The 21018-nt window shown below is 35.1% G+C and overlaps 1 protein-coding gene across 1 annotated transcript; it reads right to left on the reverse strand.

Annotated features, from left to right (window-relative positions):
- Window positions 1-20715, reverse strand: LOC121407548 (putative sodium-coupled neutral amino acid transporter 7). Its single transcript, XM_041598682.1, has 8 exons — window positions 20632-20715; window positions 11867-12366; window positions 11117-11315; window positions 10221-10359; window positions 9415-9568; window positions 8732-8994; window positions 7413-7612; window positions 1-596 (listed from the first exon to the last, which is right to left on the reverse strand). The coding sequence occupies exons 2-8, from the start codon at window positions 12119-12121 to the stop codon at window positions 424-426; spliced, it is 1383 nt and encodes a 460-aa protein (XP_041454616.1). The 5' UTR covers window positions 12122-12366; window positions 20632-20715; the 3' UTR covers window positions 1-423.
- Window positions 20716-21018: the final 303 nt, after the last annotated feature.

Here is a 21018-nt window from a genome sequence, read left to right on the forward strand (position 1 = left end):
CCCAGAAATACTCCTCAAGATGGAGAGGGTGAAAGCCTCTGATGTAATGACGAGTCCACACAGGAAGACATCAGGTTTTTTGCACTCTTCTTGTATATCATAGATCGATAAAGGGCAAGTTCATGATGGAGAGAATGAACCCTCATATAATAAAGAATTAGGCTTGTGTAGGGTTTTCAAAACTCATAGAGAAAGTTGTCAATTTTTTTCTTTCCTGCATATCATAGATTTAATAATGAGCAAATTGGAAAACCCTCAGCATCCGCTCTTATTGTTACCGGAGATGTCGTTCATGATAGAGAGAATGAATCCTCATATAATGAAGACTTGCATACACTGTAGGATTTTCAAAACCCATACAGGGAGTTATCAAGTGTTTGATTTCCTGCATATCATAGAAATAAAGAGCATACAGAAGAGCTCTCAGCACCCGCTCTTATTGTTACCAGAGATGTCGTTCATGATAGATAGGATGAAACTCTCAGAGAAGATGAAGACACCCAGAGCCAGGAGAAATCCACCAAATGCAATGAGACACCATCTCTTTCTCCGGGATGCAGCCGAGTGCTGAAGGACAAACTGGACTAGACACAGACCTGAGAGAAAATAAAGAGAAAAATTGAATGTTGCAACATTAGCACTTTTAAATCATATCACTGATGAACTCAATCTATTCTTATTTCTTGCAGTCATCACACCTAATACATGCATGACTGAGTGACAGGGTAATGTTTCAATCCATGTACAAGTATGACACACATACACATGTCGTACCAATAATTTCAATCAAAGACTATTCTAACACTAAATGAAGGGTCTTAAAGTATCGGTGACACAACATTGCTCCTGTGACAATTGCTCTGGGCTTAATTTTGTCTTGGAGGTTGGTTTAGGGTTGCAATAGGGTTAGGGTAGGATGTAGGGCTTTTTGTTTCTTATTGTGTTTTTTCAATGGAAATTGTCAGGGACTTTATTTTTACCATAAACAAGATGAAATAATAGATTTTAATCAGTAAAAGAAAAAATAATGATATATTAATAAATTTTGGCTAAAAAAACTACTTGCTTGGGTCTGTACACAAATTCACATTTTAGAGCAATTTGGGGTTTGCATGCACTCACAAAATGTGTAATTTTTGAACCACGTACAAGGGGATCGCAATTTTGGTATAAAAACTTACACGAGACTTAAAAGTAAAAAGTCAGCGAGCGATGAAGTAAAATATTAATTTTGCTGCAGATTTATCGCAAAAAATGTAATGGGGGGCTGAATCAGCCTCCCATTCTTTTAGGGTTACCTACCGGTACTTCCATATACCTGAAGCTATTTCTTTTCAGGCATGTGACATCAATTCACATGTTACAAACATCTCTAATCAAATAAGTATATCTCTCAGGACTTTGAAGATGATGATTTGTCACAGCTGTTCCGATTCACAAGATGGTATGTACATCAAAATTAGGTCATTGCCAAGTGGTTTGATGTAAGATGAATTCAATATGAAGAATAGATTTGATCAAACAGAGATCTATCATGCTTGTGCACTAATACAATAAATTAAAAACAGGCACATGCAAATACATGTACGAAAGGGGAAACACAGCCAGCTTCAAGATAACTGGAGGAAAGTTTACACTGCTTCTCAGAAAAAATAAACTGAGGAAAATCAATGTTCTTCTTCGTAAGCTAATTGAAACTGTACTTTAAAGTTTGGGTCCTCTTATTCATTTGATGCACTACTGAAAATAAATTTTCTGTATTAAAAAAACAATAAATTTTTAGCGAGTGAAGCTTCAAAATAATAAGTCATTTATCATTTACATGTATAATGAAAATTAACTCATGATTAAACATGGACAATTCTTCACTTGATTTTTTCTAAGATGTACTGTTGAATATGAAAATAATTATTTATGGACTGGAGCAAAGTCTTGTTTCAATCTGTCTTTATCTAAATTCTATTTTTTAATACACTAACCTTCAACAATGGAAAAATCTAGAATTCCAAATTGTTTAAAATAACACCTTGATTTATAAGCATGATTTTGAGATATAATTGTACATGAAGTTCCATAATAGCTTGCATGTGTTCTTTATGTTTCATTATGCCAAATAAAATGATAATAAAACTGAGATATATTACCATGCACTACAGAGCTCTATGAAAATGTAAGACCATTACTGTAATAATTCAGCGGTGCATCAAATTCCTATTGGACTGTGGTAATTTATCCAGATTAATCTTAGAAAGCAACAAAAGCTTTTAATCTATACACATACACAGTGCAGGAAAATGCATTCTTAAATCTATTAAACCTTTATAACTGATGAGCACTCATGATTGAAAATTTCAAATGTGCAATTTCTCATACCATCATCGACTACACTTCCGTTGCCCAGATTGACGTGTAAATAGATGATTTTGACATGAATAATCAAACACTACTATTACTACTATTAATAATAAAAATATAAACACATAATTTCATACACAGTTCACAGGAAAAATATTTCAAGTCATCATTAAAAACTATGGATTTCACGACTAAAATGGGGCAGCTACTCACGAGTTGTGTCACAGAATCAAATCTTTAAAAAATTCATAATTGTTTTTCTTTGATAGCTTTCCAATAAACCTTAATGTAATCTCCCATCTTTTTTTTATTAAAATACCCTTTAAGGAGAATGAAATATTTGGAATAAGATAGCTTGTGTGAAAACAGAAAATCAAAGAAACAGATCAACGAAAGTTTGAGAAAATCGGACAAATAATGAGAAAGTTATGAGCATTTGAATAATGAGATCACTAATTCTATGGAGATTCTCAAATTGACAATATGACAAAGATGTGTGATGTCAATTGTGAACAACTCTCCCCATTACTTTAGTATGTATTTCACTTAAATTGCCTCTTTTATCACATTTATCAGTAGATCATGTGTTCTTTCCATAGGAGGGCATGTAATACAAATTTTTAAAGACTACATCATGGATAAAGAGTTTGTATCACCACAAGAAAAAGCAGAAAGAGACATTTTGAGCGTATTTTATAGTCCATCAAAGGGAAAGTTGTTCACATGTGACATCACACATCTTTGTCGCATTGCCAATTAGAGGATCTCCATAGCATTAGTGATTGCAATATTAAAATGCCATAACTTTGTCAATATTTGTCAGATTTTTCTCAAACTTTCATTGTTCTTATTCTTTGATTTTTCTGTTTCGACACAAGCCTACTTATTCCAAAGGTTTCATTCCTCTTTAATGTCTAGGTGGACTATCCCTTAAGAACAAAGTATTGAATATCTTGTATCAATAAAAGTTGATTGCAATGTACACAAATATTAACTGAATTTTCAGGAATGTAATTCAAATTGTATTTGACTCTTGAAATGAAATAATCTGATTTTCTTGGGCTCACTATAAATTCAGACAAATCAACATGTAAAAGAGTTAATGAAAATTGATTTAATTAGTTCCTTTAGTATTCAAAATATCGTATAAAAATCTCATATCAAAATTTGCAGGTCAGTTAAAAAAATATTGCAGAAAGTACTGGCTTACATATATGTATACATTTTAAATATACATATACATTTACATATTATATTATTTAAGTGCTTAAAGTCAGAATTCTATGAAATCAAATACACGTATTAGCTTTAAACTTAATCTTGGAAAAGGCTTATTAAGCATCTACATACCACTAGCCTTTGCCTTAAGCTTGTCATATAACTATCACATGCTTCATTGTTATCTTGTTTGATTAACTTATCTCATATTGACATAACACAACTGATAGCTTACAAGGGTGTTTTTGTTTCACAGTGCACATACTAACCATGTTGTCACATGTGTCAAACTTTCATATTTAATAGACTATTGTGTTTGAGTCACAGTATACACCACTACAGTAAAACACAACAATGGGGGTTTAGGAGTGTTTTTTATGGATTTGTCAATAGAGATAAGAATAAAGTTTATTGGTCAAAATGCAGGGTTAAATTTATATTTTCTGTATGAAGTTATTATTCAGGCTACTTCTTTTCATCATGTATCCAAGTTTGTCACATTGAATTGAATGTGATGTTAGTTTATAAGAGCTCTTTTGCTACTTACAAAGGCTGCTACTTACAAAGGCTACAAGTATTCTATAATTTGTTGGGGCAAATTGCCCTTAGCCTCCGTATCCTTTTTTCCTTGGCTATGAAATTACTTGTTTGAATTGCATAATAATAATGAAAAAATCAGAACATAATCCTAACAAAATCTAGATGGATCAATTGGAAGCACATACTACAATAAGGTCTATTTCTTCAAACCATTTATGTCCACAACAGTGTTGTAGTGCCTTGATGCTCGGCCTTGGCCTTAAGGCCTACTTTTTCAAAGCCCTCGCCTTGAACATTCAAGCCTTGGCCTTAAGAGGGCCTTGGCCTTGAGGATTTCGAGCCTTGAAATTTCAAGGCATTTTCAAGGCATTTTCAAGGCATTTTCAAGGCATTTTGTATTTTGTACTTTTATTTGCTTTTATAAAAGTATAAATGTTTAAATTGTTCTGTATATCTAATGACACAAATGGTCAATACTACCAGTCAGCAGTAGTAGCAGCTGTAGTAGTAATATACTAGCAGGGCCATCAATTGTGATTATCACCATTATCAAGAATTATCATCACATAATTATATAACAAAGAGAAGTGATGAAAATAACATTATTTTATTGGTAATATCATGACCAATGATGATAATGACAATATTAATAATGATTATGATAAAGATTATAGTGATTTTATGACAGGAATAATTGTAACAGATCCGACTGCAATTTCGACAATTTTCAGACTTTAAAAATAGCTAACTCTAAAGAATGATAACAAGGTTGATTTCTATTCCATTAGGATTTTCATTGTATTATTTCTTTGACCAACAAGAATGTTTTAAGTCTTAATGATTATCTGAAAGATTTTGTAAACTTGAACACAATCTTTAATTTTGTCATTTCCAAATAGGATATGTCAATGGCATGATGAGCCAACAATTTGAGAGGCTAAGCATGGCATCTATAGAGCAAAATTTCTGCCCCAAAAAGTTGAAAGCGATTGAAGCGAGCACAATTTTTCACCCTTATACTATTAGAAAAGCTAATTTTGTGATATATTGTGACAATATGTTCAGAAAATGATATCAATTTCTTTTTATATGTTTATTCTTGGTGGTGGAACTTCTTGTCTCGCTCTTTTTTTTTGGGGGGGGGTCCTGTTATTTATTAAACAGGCAAGAAAGAGGAATGGGAAGAGAGATAGAGAGGAGAAGGGGGGGGGGGCTGGTTTGGCAGAAAATACTGCAAAATCGGTTAATATGTTGATTGACAGTACATCTAATTGAATTGTTTATATTTTGTTTTGGGTCTAGTGTCTCAGATTGACAAAACAAAATAATAAAGAAAAGCTACTTATTTTTAATCATATGGTTTGACAGTGAATTTCATTTCACTAGTTTCACGGAAATAAACAAACAAAACTGACAAGATTCCTAAAAATGACTCGTTTTCAGGTCAGCATTTGAACATTTCAACTTGTGCTTTGTGCTCTCTTGCCCCCCCCCCCCCGGAAAATTCTCTGTAGGAAAAAAAATGCTTATTTTCCAAAATCAAAAATACCTTTTTTCCAAAATTATATATGCCCTTTTTAAAAAAGAAATACATTTTTTATAGTAAAACATGATACATTTTAGGTTACAAAATCACCAAATTTTTGGATCGCGCTCGGACGCATAAATTATTTAAAGTAAGGTTCTCTTTCTGTTCCTGTTCACACACAAAAAACGCTAAGAATGTCCATTTTTCAGGTTGGAATTATCAAATTTGTAAATTTTGGAGCTCGCGCTTAGCGCTCGCATAATTTGATTGGTGAAATAAGTATCCTATTTATGAGTCACTGAATGTAGTCAAGAACAGCTTCCTTTCTGGTCACTAAAAATTTAAGCTCACGCTCAATTCTTTCGTAAGATGCACATCTTTTTCATGATTACAATAACAGCTCAGAATATTTCATTTTCATTTCTTATTACACGAAATGTCCAGAAGTTTGAGCTTGTGATTTGTGCTGGCAACATCTCGCAAGGCTGCCCTAGCTTTTAACAGTGATTATCGCAATAATTGACCAAAAATCGAGTTTTACAACTTCAGAATTGATTTGTTTTTTTCAAAACCGCTTGCTCGCTATGCTTTCTTGCAGAAAAGTAAAGCCTAAGTCAAAATATCTGTCCTATCAATTAGAAATCACCTAAAAAGGCTTTGCTGAACTGAAATTCTACAAAACACACAACTTCATGCAGTTGTTAATCTCATTTGAAAATATCTGTTTGCACTAAATGCTATTTTTTAGCTTTGAGCCCTCCCCCAAACAAATACATGTTCTGCCTCTCCTGTCTCAGGGAGTAGAGAAAGACATATGTTGAGATTGGTCATGCCAGGATGGCAGGATCAGATCACCTTGGTAATAATAATCAATGCAATGTAAATCGCCTAGAAAAATAATTGAATAAACAAAGTTAACTATATCATTATTTTAGTAACATATGTCTAAATCTATCATGAAATTATTTTCATTTATGTACAAGGGTCAAAATTTTCACTCGCTCACACCTTTTATACACTTTGTCTTGTGCGTCATGTCTGCCGCCTAAGAATTGTTGTCCCATTGTTACATATATTGAAAATTTGAAAATGCCTTGGCCTTGGCCTTAGCCTTGAGGTTTTCAGGCCTTGGCCTTGGCCTTGGGTTTCCATGCCTTGGCCTCAGCCTTGGTTATTGAAGCCTTGGCCTTGGGTATTAAAGCCTTGGCCTTGGCCTCGGCCTTCGAGGTTTGAGCCTTGACTACAACACTGGTCCACAGGGCAACAGGCTATTTTCTTACAAAAGATAAGAAAATAATCCTGAAAAATAATAATACATAATACAGGATTTGTATGGGCATGTATCCACCATGTTAGGTGCTCAATGCACTCCTATATTGTTACCCCGGTTAAGCTAGTCTACCGATACCGGTGCTCAGAGCTCCTTGAGGAATTACTTCCTGCTGGTACCCATTTACCTCACCTGGGCTGAGTGAAGCACAGTGTGGGTAAATTTCTTGCTGACAGAAAGCACCCCATGATTGGAAATTGAAGCCAAGACGAGAGTCTTTAGCACTAGCCCATGGTGCTCCCACATTTGAAAAGAGACCTATAAATTGCTTTTGTGTTCAATATCAAATACAATTTGGAATATAGAAAAGGAGAAATAACACTTCACAGAAAATCCTAATTTTCCCTTTTCTAAAATGATTGTATATATTTTCTTATTCCCAAGCTACTGAACTATTTCAACAAATTAAGACTTTCATTCTACAGAATTATATCAACTCACCTGGAAATACAAATATAAATACAGCAGCCAACCCTCCAATGACCGAGATGACCACCCCTATATCTGGAATGAAGAGTGCCAGTAGAAGCGAGATACTAAACCATGTTACTGTTTCAATGACCCTGCGCCGTTTCTCTCTCAAGGCCCACTCTTCATCCGTCCGACCAAGAGAAGATTGTAACATTGTCTCAATGGCTAACCTGTAAAGAGAACATGGTTGCTTTTTAAAGTTCTTACTATCCATATCAAATTGGAATATAAAAACAAATGTATATGTAGTTTTTATTACATTATTTTGCACTTCGATTCTCTGGATAATCAATCGAGGCTATGTTGCATAAAGAGTTGGAAATTAAATGCAACTCTATGAGCATTGCCATTTAGCAATACTTACAAACAAATTTGTACACATGTATCATAAAAAGGTATAATATTCTGTGCTTTTTGCTCTTAAAGGGATGGTCCGGGCTGAAAATATGTATAGCCTAATAAATAGAGTAGAAGTCACTGAGCAAAATGCTGAAAATTTCATCAAATCGGATAACAAATAACAAAGTTATTGAATTTAAAATTTAGCAATATTTTGTGAAAACAGTCGTCATGAATATTCATTAGGTGGGCTGATGATGTCACATCTCCACTTGTTCTTTTGTAGGCAACTGATTTAGTGCATTAGATATTTATTGCTGCAACTTATTTCATTATAAGGGAGACATATTATTCACACTAGTATGAAATATTATGAAAATTATGATTTCATGTAATAACACAAAAACAGAAAGTGGAGATGTGACATCATCAGCCCACCTAATGAATATTCATGACGACTGTTTTCACAAAATATTGCTAAATTTTAAAATTCAATAACTTTATTATTTGTTATCCGATTTTGATGAAATTTTCAGCATATTGCTCAGTGAATTCTACTCTATGTATTAAGTATAAATATTTTCAGCCCGGACCATCCCTTTAAATCCATAGGAATTGATTTTTCACCAAAGATTTAGTGAAAATGTACGTTAACTATTTTTTTTCTAAAATAAGGGAATGAAAATATCTCTATCTGGATAATGAGCAGCAACCACTATCGGTGCATTACTTTTAGCTGAATATTCCCATAATACTTAAATTTCACCTAATAAATAATACAATGCAAAATAAATGAAATGAGATGAAGTATGGCATACATAACCAAGTGAATTACATGTATTTCATCACTGAATTATTACAAAGATCTACCATATTTCTGTGGAATGTTGCAATCTTAATCCAATAAGTTTTGACACAAGTTTTTTATTTTAGCTGAAAAACTTACTCACCTGCCACAGAAGTGTAGAATAGGATATGTTGTGAGCATGTTGGTTAAAGCCATCACTCTGGCAATCATGATTGTGATGTTTTTATCATGATACGAGAGTAAGATGTCTGAACAGACCTTGCTGCCAAACGTCAGAGACCCAAATATACCAGAGAGTGTGTATGCTGTACAGCTAATCAGGAGTGCAGGGACTATGACACGAGAGAATCGAGGTAGAGAGCGCTTGTGAAGACTAGAATAGACTGGAACAATACTGACGTGACACTGTCAAGTTGGAATGTTGAAAGAAAAAATATAAGAAAAAACCTTTACATATGTATATAAGCCACTTTCTTTCCTTATGTTTGCTTGCCAGAATGCAATATTGATGGCATATTACCTATCAAATATGTATTTCATAATAACCATGTCTATGTAGAAAGAGAGGGAAACATTGTTACAATATTAGTGCGCAATGCAATTCAAATGAGCGATGGAACAATAAGGCATCATTAACAGCTACATGCAAATAAAATTGAACGTAAATGTCAAAAAAAGAGTTCAATTTCATTACCAGACAGGACTATTCACTCCTCTTGTGCCCAGATGGTGACTGGCTACAGCCAGGGTAATAGTGAAAATTAATGCCTTGTGCACTATGCAGAGTGGAAATAAGCACGCGATAAGTTGCATCATTATCATTACCTGGAATCCAAAGCATATAGTGGGTATTGAAGCAAAGACTTGGGTCCAGGATGAAGGATGAGTGACAAGATCTGGACTTGGGCTGCCAGCTTTCCGAAAGTAATTGATGATGACTACGATACAGATGTACAGTGATGCAAATACTCCAATGGAACTGGTGAGAATAAAGAGGATATCCAAGCAAATTCATTTTTTGTCGGCAAGAATCCTGTTAATTTATCAGAGTTGAAGTACATGTAATTATAAATACGGTATCATTCTTTTAACTGGTAAGATTAACAATAATGATTTCATTTCACTGCTGCATTTTCATTTTGTAATAAAAGAAAGTGCTTTGGATAACCGGTTGAAGCTAATGACAATGTGGAGCGAATAGAAGCAGAAATATACATGTTGTGGAACGGAAAGCAATCAAATTTACTATTTAATATTTTGAAACACCACTTGCCCGACAGACAGGGGGCTTGGGCTGATTCTGCCCCCCCCCCCAACAAAAAAAACGCATGAAAGAGCCCTTCAAAATCCCCATTCATTACAATGTTTAAAGCTAATCCAATGTTACAGATATAGGCAGTAAATTTTTTAAAGTAGCCCCGAAATACCTGGAAATAAACATTTTTGTTTTCGCCTGACAGGGCAAGTGATTACATTTTTTTTTATAGAGACCAGCACATGTATTTGAATCTAAAAACAAAATCAAGGTATTGATGCCAAAGTTGAGGAATAACAAACATGAAATATAACCATAAGTTTGATTCTATCAAAATGCAGTACATGTAAGCATATCATGATGAGAGGGTACTCACCCAGGGTATTTGAGGAAGTCAACAGTTTTAGGCAGACACAGAGGTAGGACAATGAATACTCCCCAGCAGGTTATAGTGAAGCGTCTATCTTGATACCAGTGAACCAAGTGGTCTGCACCTCCACAGATATAAGATAATACTGTTCAAAGGATAAAAGTAAGTCACATAAAGCTTTCTTTTTATCATTTATTTAATAAATCCCTATATCTTCTTCTCTCATCCAAGATCATAAGGAGATGGTTCCCCCTTTCCATAAAAACTTGTCCATTCTGGTCGAAATGATTCCATGACATTTGCTCCAACGACAATTGCCTTGCTATATATTCCACATACTAATAGAATGACTAATTTCAGCCCTGGATTACTCTATACCTTAGATCCAACACAAAACCATGGTCTACATTACTTGAAGGAAACCAAAACTCAAGAAGAGAAGCAACCTTATTGGAAAGAGTAAAACAAGAGGAACAATTTAAAACAAGTTTCATCAAAATCGGTTATGAAATATGAAAGTTATGGACGCTTAAATAGTCTTATTGTACTTTCTACAGGGATCCTCATATTGGCAAACGTGCTTCAAAATTGCTGATTTTGTGTACAACCCTCCATTTGTTTTATACACAAATTCTCAGATTTTCCCCCTTTATTTTACATATTTCCCATTATCTCCTCCTGAACTTGATATATGTGGTGTGAATGACATTTTCCCATGACATTTGTTCTGCTCAGAATGAGGCAATATGCAATTTTAAAGATAATAGGGAAAATCTTTGCAACAAAACAAATGGAGAGTTGTCCACAAATCGCCATTTTGAAGCATGTTTGCCAATTTGGGTTTTGGTTTTCTTTAAACCCGACTTCAGAATACGGGCCATAGGTTCTTATTAGAATCTTACTTCCATCAGTCTGGTCTCCTATGATGATGAAGAATGTGATGCATGTTCCAAAGCAGTATGCAATGATACACAGCTCACAGATAACCCTTCCTATGGGACCACACATCTCCTGAATGACACCTTGATAAGATTTGGATTGACGCACATCAGAACACAAGGCTAAAATCAGCAAAGTGGTGGAGATTATACAAACTAGCACCTGCAACAGATAAATTGTCAAATGGAATAAAATTATCCAGTGATTGATATACGGTGTTCATTTTATGTGACATGATCATATATCAAATGTAACATTCATTTATTTGCAGGGCACCTTGTAAAGAAACCTAAAGAAACAAGGCAAAAATTAAGACAAGAAAAGTTTATTGGTAAGTTTGAATATTCTTTGGCAAAAAATATATTAATCTAAATTCAATTACAAATTTATAAATTTTTAAATTTATCAAACTATTTAATCTAGCTATTCATTCATAAATTAAGAAATTGATTTCATTTCAATTCTTTGCTATATCAATGTATATTATTGTTTTCAAGTATATATCATTAGTCACCCTTCATCTATTCATTCATGTATTTTCATAACTCTTGTGATCTGACAAAGGACGAAACAAGTGATGATGCTTAAAGCCTTTAAAGGGGAATGAAATTTTCACTTAGAAGCACAAAAATGGTATTAAAGATACTGTTTAGTCAAACATAATACTATAATGACAACAGTCATACTTTAAGTCAAATAATTTCACTTATTACCAACTGAATGATAGCACTAACGGCAATCCCTCCAGCAGTTTGGTATGCAAAGGGAAAGTTGAGAAGCCCCGCCCCAATGCAAGCATTCACAACGATAAACATCGCTCCAAGAACAGACGTCTCTCCTCCCGGTGCAGGATGAGTCCGTACTGTGACACTGCCCAACAAGGATTGGCTCTCACTGGATTCATAACCCGATGCATCCATCGAGTCATTCAGTCCGTTGGCATAAAGTCTCTTGCTGCTCCGACTCATTTTGAAATATGGATCAGTGGTTTATTGATATCACAAATCAAGGTGCTGGTCAGAGTATTACTTGTGTCCTGAATCCGTAAAACTTCAACCAAAGTGGTGATGCTTGTATCCAACTTCAAATGACCATGTTTCACTTATACCTTGTAGTTGTAACTAGATCTTAATTTCATTAAACAAAGTCTTCTTGATTTTCAATTTTGAAGCCTCCAGATGGGATTCAAGCAATGATGATTCATGAAGCACATCTGTATGTTTGGTATGAAAAAAAATAAAATGTACAGTGTCAAAAGAGTTATGTATGAAGGGGGGGGGGTGACTGTACACCTAGAAATTGAAATGAAGATTAAATATTTATTTCTTTAAATTTCCAGAATTATTTCAGTTAATATTGTTGCTGATATTTTATGAGCAGATGCAGGTACCAAACATCTCGTGAGAAAAATAAATGCAATGCTTTCAAAAACTGTGGCCTGTCATTTTCAGCTTGAAAAAAAAATATCAATGGTGCCCAATCCAATGCCTGTGGATATTTTCACTCAAGTCTAGATCTAAACACAATACAGGGATTTTGATAAGAAAAGTTGCATTTCTATGCCAAGTCATAAAATTCAATATAATTTTGACTCTGATTTAAAAACAACAGCCAGCTATTAAAATACTGAGTCTTAACTCTTGAGGCCCACATCCGGCATTCGACTGATAAATCTGCAGTTTCAGAGTTTTTCAACATTTTCTGATTTTTTATATCCTCCTCCCACACAGATGGATGGCGGTCATTGGGATTGTAATGGTGAAGCAAACAACCACCGCTTAACTACAGCGTCTATGGAGAATTTTTTTTTTTGCTTTTTGAGGGGGAAAAATGAAAGAAATAATAAAGATAAATTAATATCAAATACATTCAGCTTACCACCTTTCTGAAAAATATGCTAGAAAATAGCAAATTTTGATAACAAACAGATCCGGATCAGCAAGATTCTTCTTCGATCGCCATCAGCTACAGCTGAGCAAACAGACGTGCCACTGGATTGGCCAGCATGTTCGTATGCTCAGCTGTAGCTGCGCTGATGGCGATTGAAGAGCCTGATTGATCCTTTTCTGTCTGTCATCAAAATTTGCTATTTCCTAGCATATTTTTCAGAACGGTTGTAAGTTGATAGATCAAAAGACACTCTATTAAATTAGTATTGTAAATCATGAAAAGGATGAGTAAGTGGGGATCTTCCTTACATTAATAATGCGAGCGCAGAGCGCGAGCAGAAATTTTGTGTATACGTTTTGAACTGCTCAAAATTGTACCTGTTATGGACTGCTTGCATTTAGCCATGAAGAATTTACATATTTCAACATTCAAATATTGCGAGCGCAAAGCGCGAGCTGAAAAATTTTGACCTTTTTTACCTGAATAATGAAATGCTAAGCACTTTTTGTAATCTTGGAATGACTCTAAGTATTTTATTGATGCGAGCGCGAAGCGCGAGAGGAAAAATTCTGGACACACTATTCATGTTTTATCATGAAAAGGATAAGTTATTTATCCGCGAGCAGACACTTTTTGATATTGTGATCTGAAACTGGATAATGATTTAAATAGAGAACAATCTGCGTATCTGAATTAACGTGTGTTTTAGATTTCGACCTAGAATTTGGGTAATCTAAGTAACTTTCTTATCATGAAAATCAATAAAGAGAGCGCAAAGCGCGAGCTAAAAATATATGATATAACAAAGGGTGAATTTAAGCTCTGTAATGCAAACACTTTGTGGGAAAATTGTGAATTGTGATGGATCACAGTTAAAAAAGAGCTGATGTATTTTATTTTTATTACTTTGAGTTTTTACATAGGACCGGAACATTCTATGAGGGCATTATGTCATCATATGAAAATGATGACCATCTTCCTATTTCTCTTTCTAAGCATGGGAGCGCAAAATGTGTTAATATTATGGCCTGAAAACTGGACATTTAAAGCACTTTGTAATTATGCATAAGAGGCATTATATCTATCAATGCGAGCAGAAATCGCGAGTCGAATTTTTGATAACTGTCATCAAATTAGTTTGATTTAGAATTAATATTGGGATATACATAACCGACTAATCCAAATGCTATAGCGTGCGGCGCTAGCTGATACGTTTTAACAATCTGACTTGAATAGGGAACTTTTTGAGAACTTTATGGAATACAGGAAAATAATAGGTACCTGAAAATTCAAATTTTGCGAGCGCGCAGCGCAAGCAGAAAATGATAATGTTCAGACCATAACACAGACATTTTTACAGAGCACTTTTTTAAAATCAATTTGTAAATGAAACAAAATAATGAAATTTCAATTTCCCAGCTGAAATATGTTTTGTATAATGACTTTAAAGTTTGATATTTCAAGCTCCATATTGAGCAAGATATGCAAATACCCTAAAAGACAATAAGGCGCGAAGCGCGAGCGAAAATTTTGTATCCTAACAAATAGATTTAAAAAAAAAATTATTTTCAAAGTCTTCCCCTAATGTTATTTCATTTAATCATGTTCCTCCTCTTATGTTTGCCTTTCTTCTTTTTTCCTCTCTTTTCCCTTCCTTTTCTTTTTTCCTTTCTTTTTTTGCTCCGCCAATAGGGGGGCCCGGGCCCCTCGGCCCCCCTGGATCCGCCTATGTTAGCGGTTGTAGGTATAAATCGCGCTCTAACGCTCTAAAACTGTGTTCTTTATCAAAAAGCTGTCTTTCATATTCATTTTGTTCGCAAAAGAATATAAAGTTAATTTCAATCATTGTCTATAGTTATCCTGTTTATGATAAAAATACTTAGAAATTGGGTTAGGTTAGGGTTATCAAATTATCAGGGCAGAAACATTTTTTTTTTCTGATTTTGCGCGTCGAGCTGGCACTATTTGATCTGTGAGATTATGTTTTTGATGACATTCATTGTATTCACAGCAATAATTATTAAACATTGCGCACGCGCCGTGCGCTGCATGAATTATGTAGATCAGGTGAATAACTTACCGCTACACACGAGCAGTTGCTCTATATATTCTATGTAATATAATATATAGAGCAACTGCCCATTTTTAATGGTCCATAATATACCCACTTTTTTCTTTTTTGGAACGAGTATGAATTTATCTACTGATATACTGAATGTACAATAAAAGTCATTATCATGTATTTCTTGGCATTTCATTTACTTTTTTTACCATAATTATATCACATAGCTGCTCGCATATACGCCGTCACAAATAACAAAACAAAATCTCACTTTTTTTCTTTTTTGGTGGGGGATGGATTTTCCATACGCATACGTACAATTTTTCAAATTATTTTTTTCTGCTATTTTCATAATAAACTTTAAATGATTTCGCCTTTGCACTATTATTATTTTAAAGACAAAATAACAAAATTACATCTAGTCATCATCATCATATCATCGTCACCAACTTCATTCTCATCTTTATCACCACTACCACCATCATTATCATCATCATCATCATCATCACCGCCACCATCACCACCACTATCATCTTCACCAAGATAATTTTCATCATCATTATCATCATTGCCATCATCGTCTTTTTTTTCTTATTTTTTCTCCTTCCTGCTTTTTTTCCTTCCTATTTTCCTCTTTTTAGAGGGGCACACCACCACGCCCCCTCACTGGATATCCGCCTCTAACCTTTGTTGTTGTATATAAGTTGGCGGATGCCTCATGAAATGAAATTAAATAAGATAAAATAAGGAAAGGGAAACTAATTAGAAAAAGGACTGAGGAGAAGAAAAAAGAAAGCCAAACAATTAAACAAGAAAAAACAATATCAAAATTTTGTTGTAAAGTCTTCTACGTCAGTTTAATAATTATGTTTTCAATGAAATGAGAACATAAAAAAATTGAAACAAGTAAGATGGGCTATACATCGTAGCAAAGAAATAGAGGGAAGCTCCGAGACAATAAAAAGGGTGAGAAAAAGAAAAGACTTTGAAATACTCACAACACGAGCATAATAAAAAAATATGGAATAAGCAAGGACAAGTAGCTGAGGGACACCCCCCTCTCTCTCTCTAGTTATTTATGTATCAAACTCGCATACACAAGAATTTCTTACTAATCAAAATATTGCGAGCAAAAAGCACGAGCTGACATTTTTTTAAATATTCAAAACTGATAGAGAGACACATTTTAAACAATTCATGAATCATAATAATTATACAATTAGCTTACCAATCGAATCATTCGATTGCGACAAATGATCTGAGAATTAATGTTTTTAGGAATTCATTAAATTAAAGCAAAGTATCTCAACATTAAAATAATTAAGGCGGGCGCAAGGTATCAGCTAATACACCGATAATTTTTTTTTTGACATTTGAAGTATTTTCGGTAATCATGAAAAAGATTGATATTTCATGAAAGCTCAAATCCCGAGGAGCGGAATATTTTTATTAATTGACTTTTTAAAAAAATGTTCTAAGCCCCATTTAATATTTGATTATAAGTCGATGCAGTAAAAGCTGAAAAAATAAAGTATTTTGTGTTCCTCTATCATAATTGTCTTTCTCTTTAACCCTGGTTCTTTTTTTTTTCTGGGGGGAAGCATTTTGGTTAAAAAAGAGAGAAAAAAGATAATTGCTGGCTTGTGGACGCCCGGTGTGGACGGTGGTAGGGACACCCCCCCCCCCCCCCCGTAGTTACGCCAATATGGGACCAAATGATCCTACATGTCCGAGGCGAAACTTGTGCAATCAAACGTTATTTCTGAAATAAATTAAAGCTTGCGCTGTTCAACTTCAATCTCTTTCAGCTAAATTTGCGATGAACGCTGCGTTATGAAATATATAATTATCAACATCTGGAAAAAGAATAACCGACCGATCACCTGACGAGAACACGTATTACGTGATCTGCATATCAGGTCCGATCGCGAGTCAGAAGTGAAGGGCAACTGCCAAGAAAATCAGGAAAAAGTCGTCAAAATGTAAGTTCCCCTTCATTTCTTTCAATTTTTTGTTACTTATTAGAAAATAAATGTCTCATTAAAGCAAAATTTCAACAAAAGCCTCAAATTTAGCTAGTACTTTTGTTGAAATTACAATAAATTTAGATCCACATAAATCTCTAACCCAATTTTAGCACTGATGTCGCCTATGAGGTCCATACATGTAATGTTTGGACCTCATTGGTACTAGGAGTGATCAAGACTGGGGTAGGAGAGAACTTTTCGGTTTTTTGAGGTTCCAGTCTGTGCATCGATTTCAGGATTCTACCACTCGAGAGAGAATTTTGGTCCCGGTGGGGTCACTCAATATGACTTGGGGACCGCATGACCGTTACCAAAATCGCGGGAAAAGGGGTCAATTTCACGGAACGTCCGCGGACAGAACTCTCCTCGAAGTAGTGAAAATAGGGGTGCTCACCGTCCTCGATCTGATGGAAATAGGGGTCAGGAAAAAGGGGAGAACGATTACGGGAAGTAAAATCCGTCGCCGAGTCACCAGCCGCAGAGAGTTTATTTTTCAAGAAAAATAAACTTCTTTTGGATTATTGTATCAGTATGACTTGGCTCTTGGTCATCTTTAAGGACTGAGCACTCTGACGCCTGTGTTGCAATTTCCTCTGAGGAAAGGGTGTTAAATGCCCTGTCCTTGAAATACGGTAAATAGGGGTAAATTTGCAAAATGGGCAAAAGTGTCCTTACAATCTTATAATTAGGGGTGTTTCAAGGTACCATTTTACCGCAATTTTGTCCTTGTTTTGCGTGAAAATAGGGGGGTAAATTTCACAAAATGTCCTTGAAATTGACTGCAATAGGGGGTCACTTGCATTTGTGGTAACGGTCATACGTGTCCCCCTCTGCGGCTAAGTGACCCCACCGGGATTTTGGTATCCAATTTCAGAGACAGTCTCCAGTTTTGGAGACCAATTTTCTTTGTTTACATTTGCTTAAAAAGGATTACCTTGGCGGCAAATAAAAATGTGATAAGCAGATTCCTCATGAAATATTACCCCTTTTCACCGTCTACTTTTGTTTTTATGAGGATTTTTGTTGTCATCCACACACAAAACAAATGGGCTTCTGACCTCGGTGGGACAAAAGTTTGGGTGGAAAAAATCATACTTTTGTTGGTGTTGTTTCTTTTGTTCTTTTGCAAAGCAAGTTTCCAATATGGGAGATTGTCTCCCTTATTGGAGAGTCTCCCATGTTGGCCGTGCGCCTCTACTGCAGACAAAGTCTCAGCGGAGCATATCCCTGACAGAAAATGAGAAATAGACCTATTTATCGTTCTAGTACTGTGTCTAGCAGACACATAAGAACAGAATAGGAGACGTTGATCCACCATAAAACAACTCGGCCTCGGGCGCTGCCGGAACCTCACGTTCGCGCCGCCCCGCCCCGCTGCTGAGCCTACCGTACTGGCTACCGACTCTGCACGGCATTCTGTGCTCTGTGCAGTCCCCAACCACAATTTTCCGGTAGAACTGCCCAGACCCAGTGCAGTGCCAGTAGTCGGCCTGCACCTGCCCAGTAGTCAGTAACAAGTTACACATTTAGTTCTACAGCTGTATTCTTCCTCTAGTAATTAAAGTTGTTAAACTAGAATTTAATTCGTCATGCGGACGAATTAGGTGGTCTGTCATGATTTTTCATTCAGAGTCGGCTAATGTATAAAATGAATAATTTAGATATGATTGATAATCTTGATTCTAGACATCCTAAGAATAAATTTTGACCATTGCTCAATGTGATTATTAATGTTTCCCATGGACTTTACACGTAAGCAATTTTGAGAATTACAATTCCAATATTGCAAGTGAAAAACGGGCATGATCCCGGCATCTGATCAAAAAGTGGAGGTCACATTACAGAAAGCCCAGAATCTCAGCTATAACATATTAAAAGCTCCGGCAAAACTGACAAGAAGAAATGGAGATATGGCTCACGAAATAGAGGAATGTCGAATCTAGTTTTGAGAAAAAGTCATGTCCCATAGAGATTACACACAAAATACATGTGATATGAAAAAAGAATTATAATCTGTTTTATCTTGCTAAATTTTAACTTTCATACCTTTTAATTATCATAAAGGATCATGTAAGAGGTGGCAAAAAGAAAAAAAAAATGAAAAAAATAATCATCTTTTCTACCCCAGGAATCGAACCTCCGCCCTCGAGAAAGCAAGTCAAATGCGTTATCCATTGAGCCACGATATTCCCCATAGAGATTACACGTAAGCAATTTTGAAAATTACAATTCCAATTTTGCAAGTGAAATACGGGCATGATCCCGGCATCTGATCAAAAAATGAAGGGCACACTAACGATAGCCCAAAATCTCAGCTACAACATGTTAAAAGCTCAAGGAAAGCTGACAAGAAAAAATGGAGATATGGCTCACGAAATAGAGGAATGTCGAATCTAGTTTTGGGAAAAAGTCATGTCCCATAGAGATTACATGCAAAATGAGGAAAAATGACATGCCTCTTTTCATCGCTGTTTTATGCAATGATGCGTTTCTCAAAACGAATATTCATGTTAACTGAGGAGAAAGAGTACATTATAAACTACAACATATTGAAATCTGGGCGAAAAATGATCTATATTCGAGAAGTTACAGCCAAATTTGCATAAATTTGATGACGTCATTTTTGAAAAAAATGAAATTTTTAGTTTGGGCGCCTATTTGATGACGTCACGATATAATTTAGGGACAATGGTGACATGAAATCGAATCTACAACTAATACTCTATCGATATATGAAAAAAAAATTGGGGGTCAACGGACTTTTTAAAGAGCTACAGTGAATTTACAATAGGCATGTTTTTGCCTTATATGGCCTATAGTGTTAGCTCGCGCGCACACGTGCTGCAAAGTTTAATGGGTGTTAATTTCGTTATTAATGGTTGTAGAAGGTTGATCAAGGTATCAAATTGCTCAGAATTTTATTAGCAATGCAATGATATTAAAGAAACGGTTTTTCTGCATTGCGTTAAGGTGTAACGCGCGGAAACGCGCGCGCATATGTGCGCGCGCGCAAATTTTTGAAATGCTTAAAATGACCTGAAACGTACCCAAAAAAATTTATAGGTCATTTGGACGATTTTTTTACCTTTGACGCGCGCGTACGCGCGCGTCATGACCTCTACATGACCTTTGATGACATTGACATTTGACCCTTGACATGAAGTTAATGTCATGTAAATATTGTTAATTTTTGACAATTGATAATGAAGATATGATCAAATGAAGAATTTTACAAAATGGCGCGTAGATGACGTCATCATGACCATATGACCTTGAAAAGCTTATTTTGCCGTCTCTCTGATAGATTCTACTTATGACGAAAAAATCAGCAAAATTGATTCAGCCAATTTCGAGAAAAGTTGGCGACAAAAAATAGGTGCCATGAATAAAGAAATAAAGAAAGAAAGAAATAAAGAAAATTCTGACGAAATCAATAGGTGATCTGTCGTAGACAGACCACCTAATAAGAATGTGGAAAACTTGAATGAGCGCAACTTACACTTCGTCACACCAACTCCAGATTGTGATCACAATGAATTGAAGGCTTCGAAAACTAGAAGGCATCATGTGACCATCTGTCAGCTGATCAAGCGTGCGCGTGGAAATACACACAACCTCTTCTCCACATTTCACATTTCACCCTAACAAAAAGTTTATTGTGAAAATAGTAGAAAATGATATAGCCGAAGGTTTGAGTTATTAGAAATTTGATTAGGCCTATTTTATCTGTGACGTCATATGCAAGAAGCAACATGCTAGTAGTAAAAATTTGAAATGTTATTTTCTCTGAAAAATGGGGAAAAATGAAAATGTTTTTTACTGTATCTTTTGTATATCAATATATTTTCACATCCGCTCATGAAAGGAAAACAAAAATAAGTCATCA

This window comes from Lytechinus variegatus, chromosome 2 (genome assembly GCF_018143015.1).
Source record: "Lytechinus variegatus isolate NC3 chromosome 2, Lvar_3.0, whole genome shotgun sequence".
Taxonomy (NCBI): Eukaryota; Metazoa; Echinodermata; class Echinoidea; order Temnopleuroida; family Toxopneustidae; genus Lytechinus; species Lytechinus variegatus.

Coding starts and splice junctions, on each gene's coding strand:
- LOC121407548 (XM_041598682.1), bottom strand. CDS start 12,121: ATGAGTCGGAGCAGCAAGAGACTTTATGCCAACGGACTGAATGACTCG. Junction 7,613..8,731: donor ATTCTACACTTCTGTGGCAG/GTGAGTAAGTTT, acceptor TTCTCTTTACAG/GTTAGCCATTGAGACAATGT. Junction 597..7,412: donor ATTTATATTTGTATTTCCAG/GTGAGTTGATAT, acceptor ATTTTCTCTCAG/GTCTGTGTCTAGTCCAGTTT.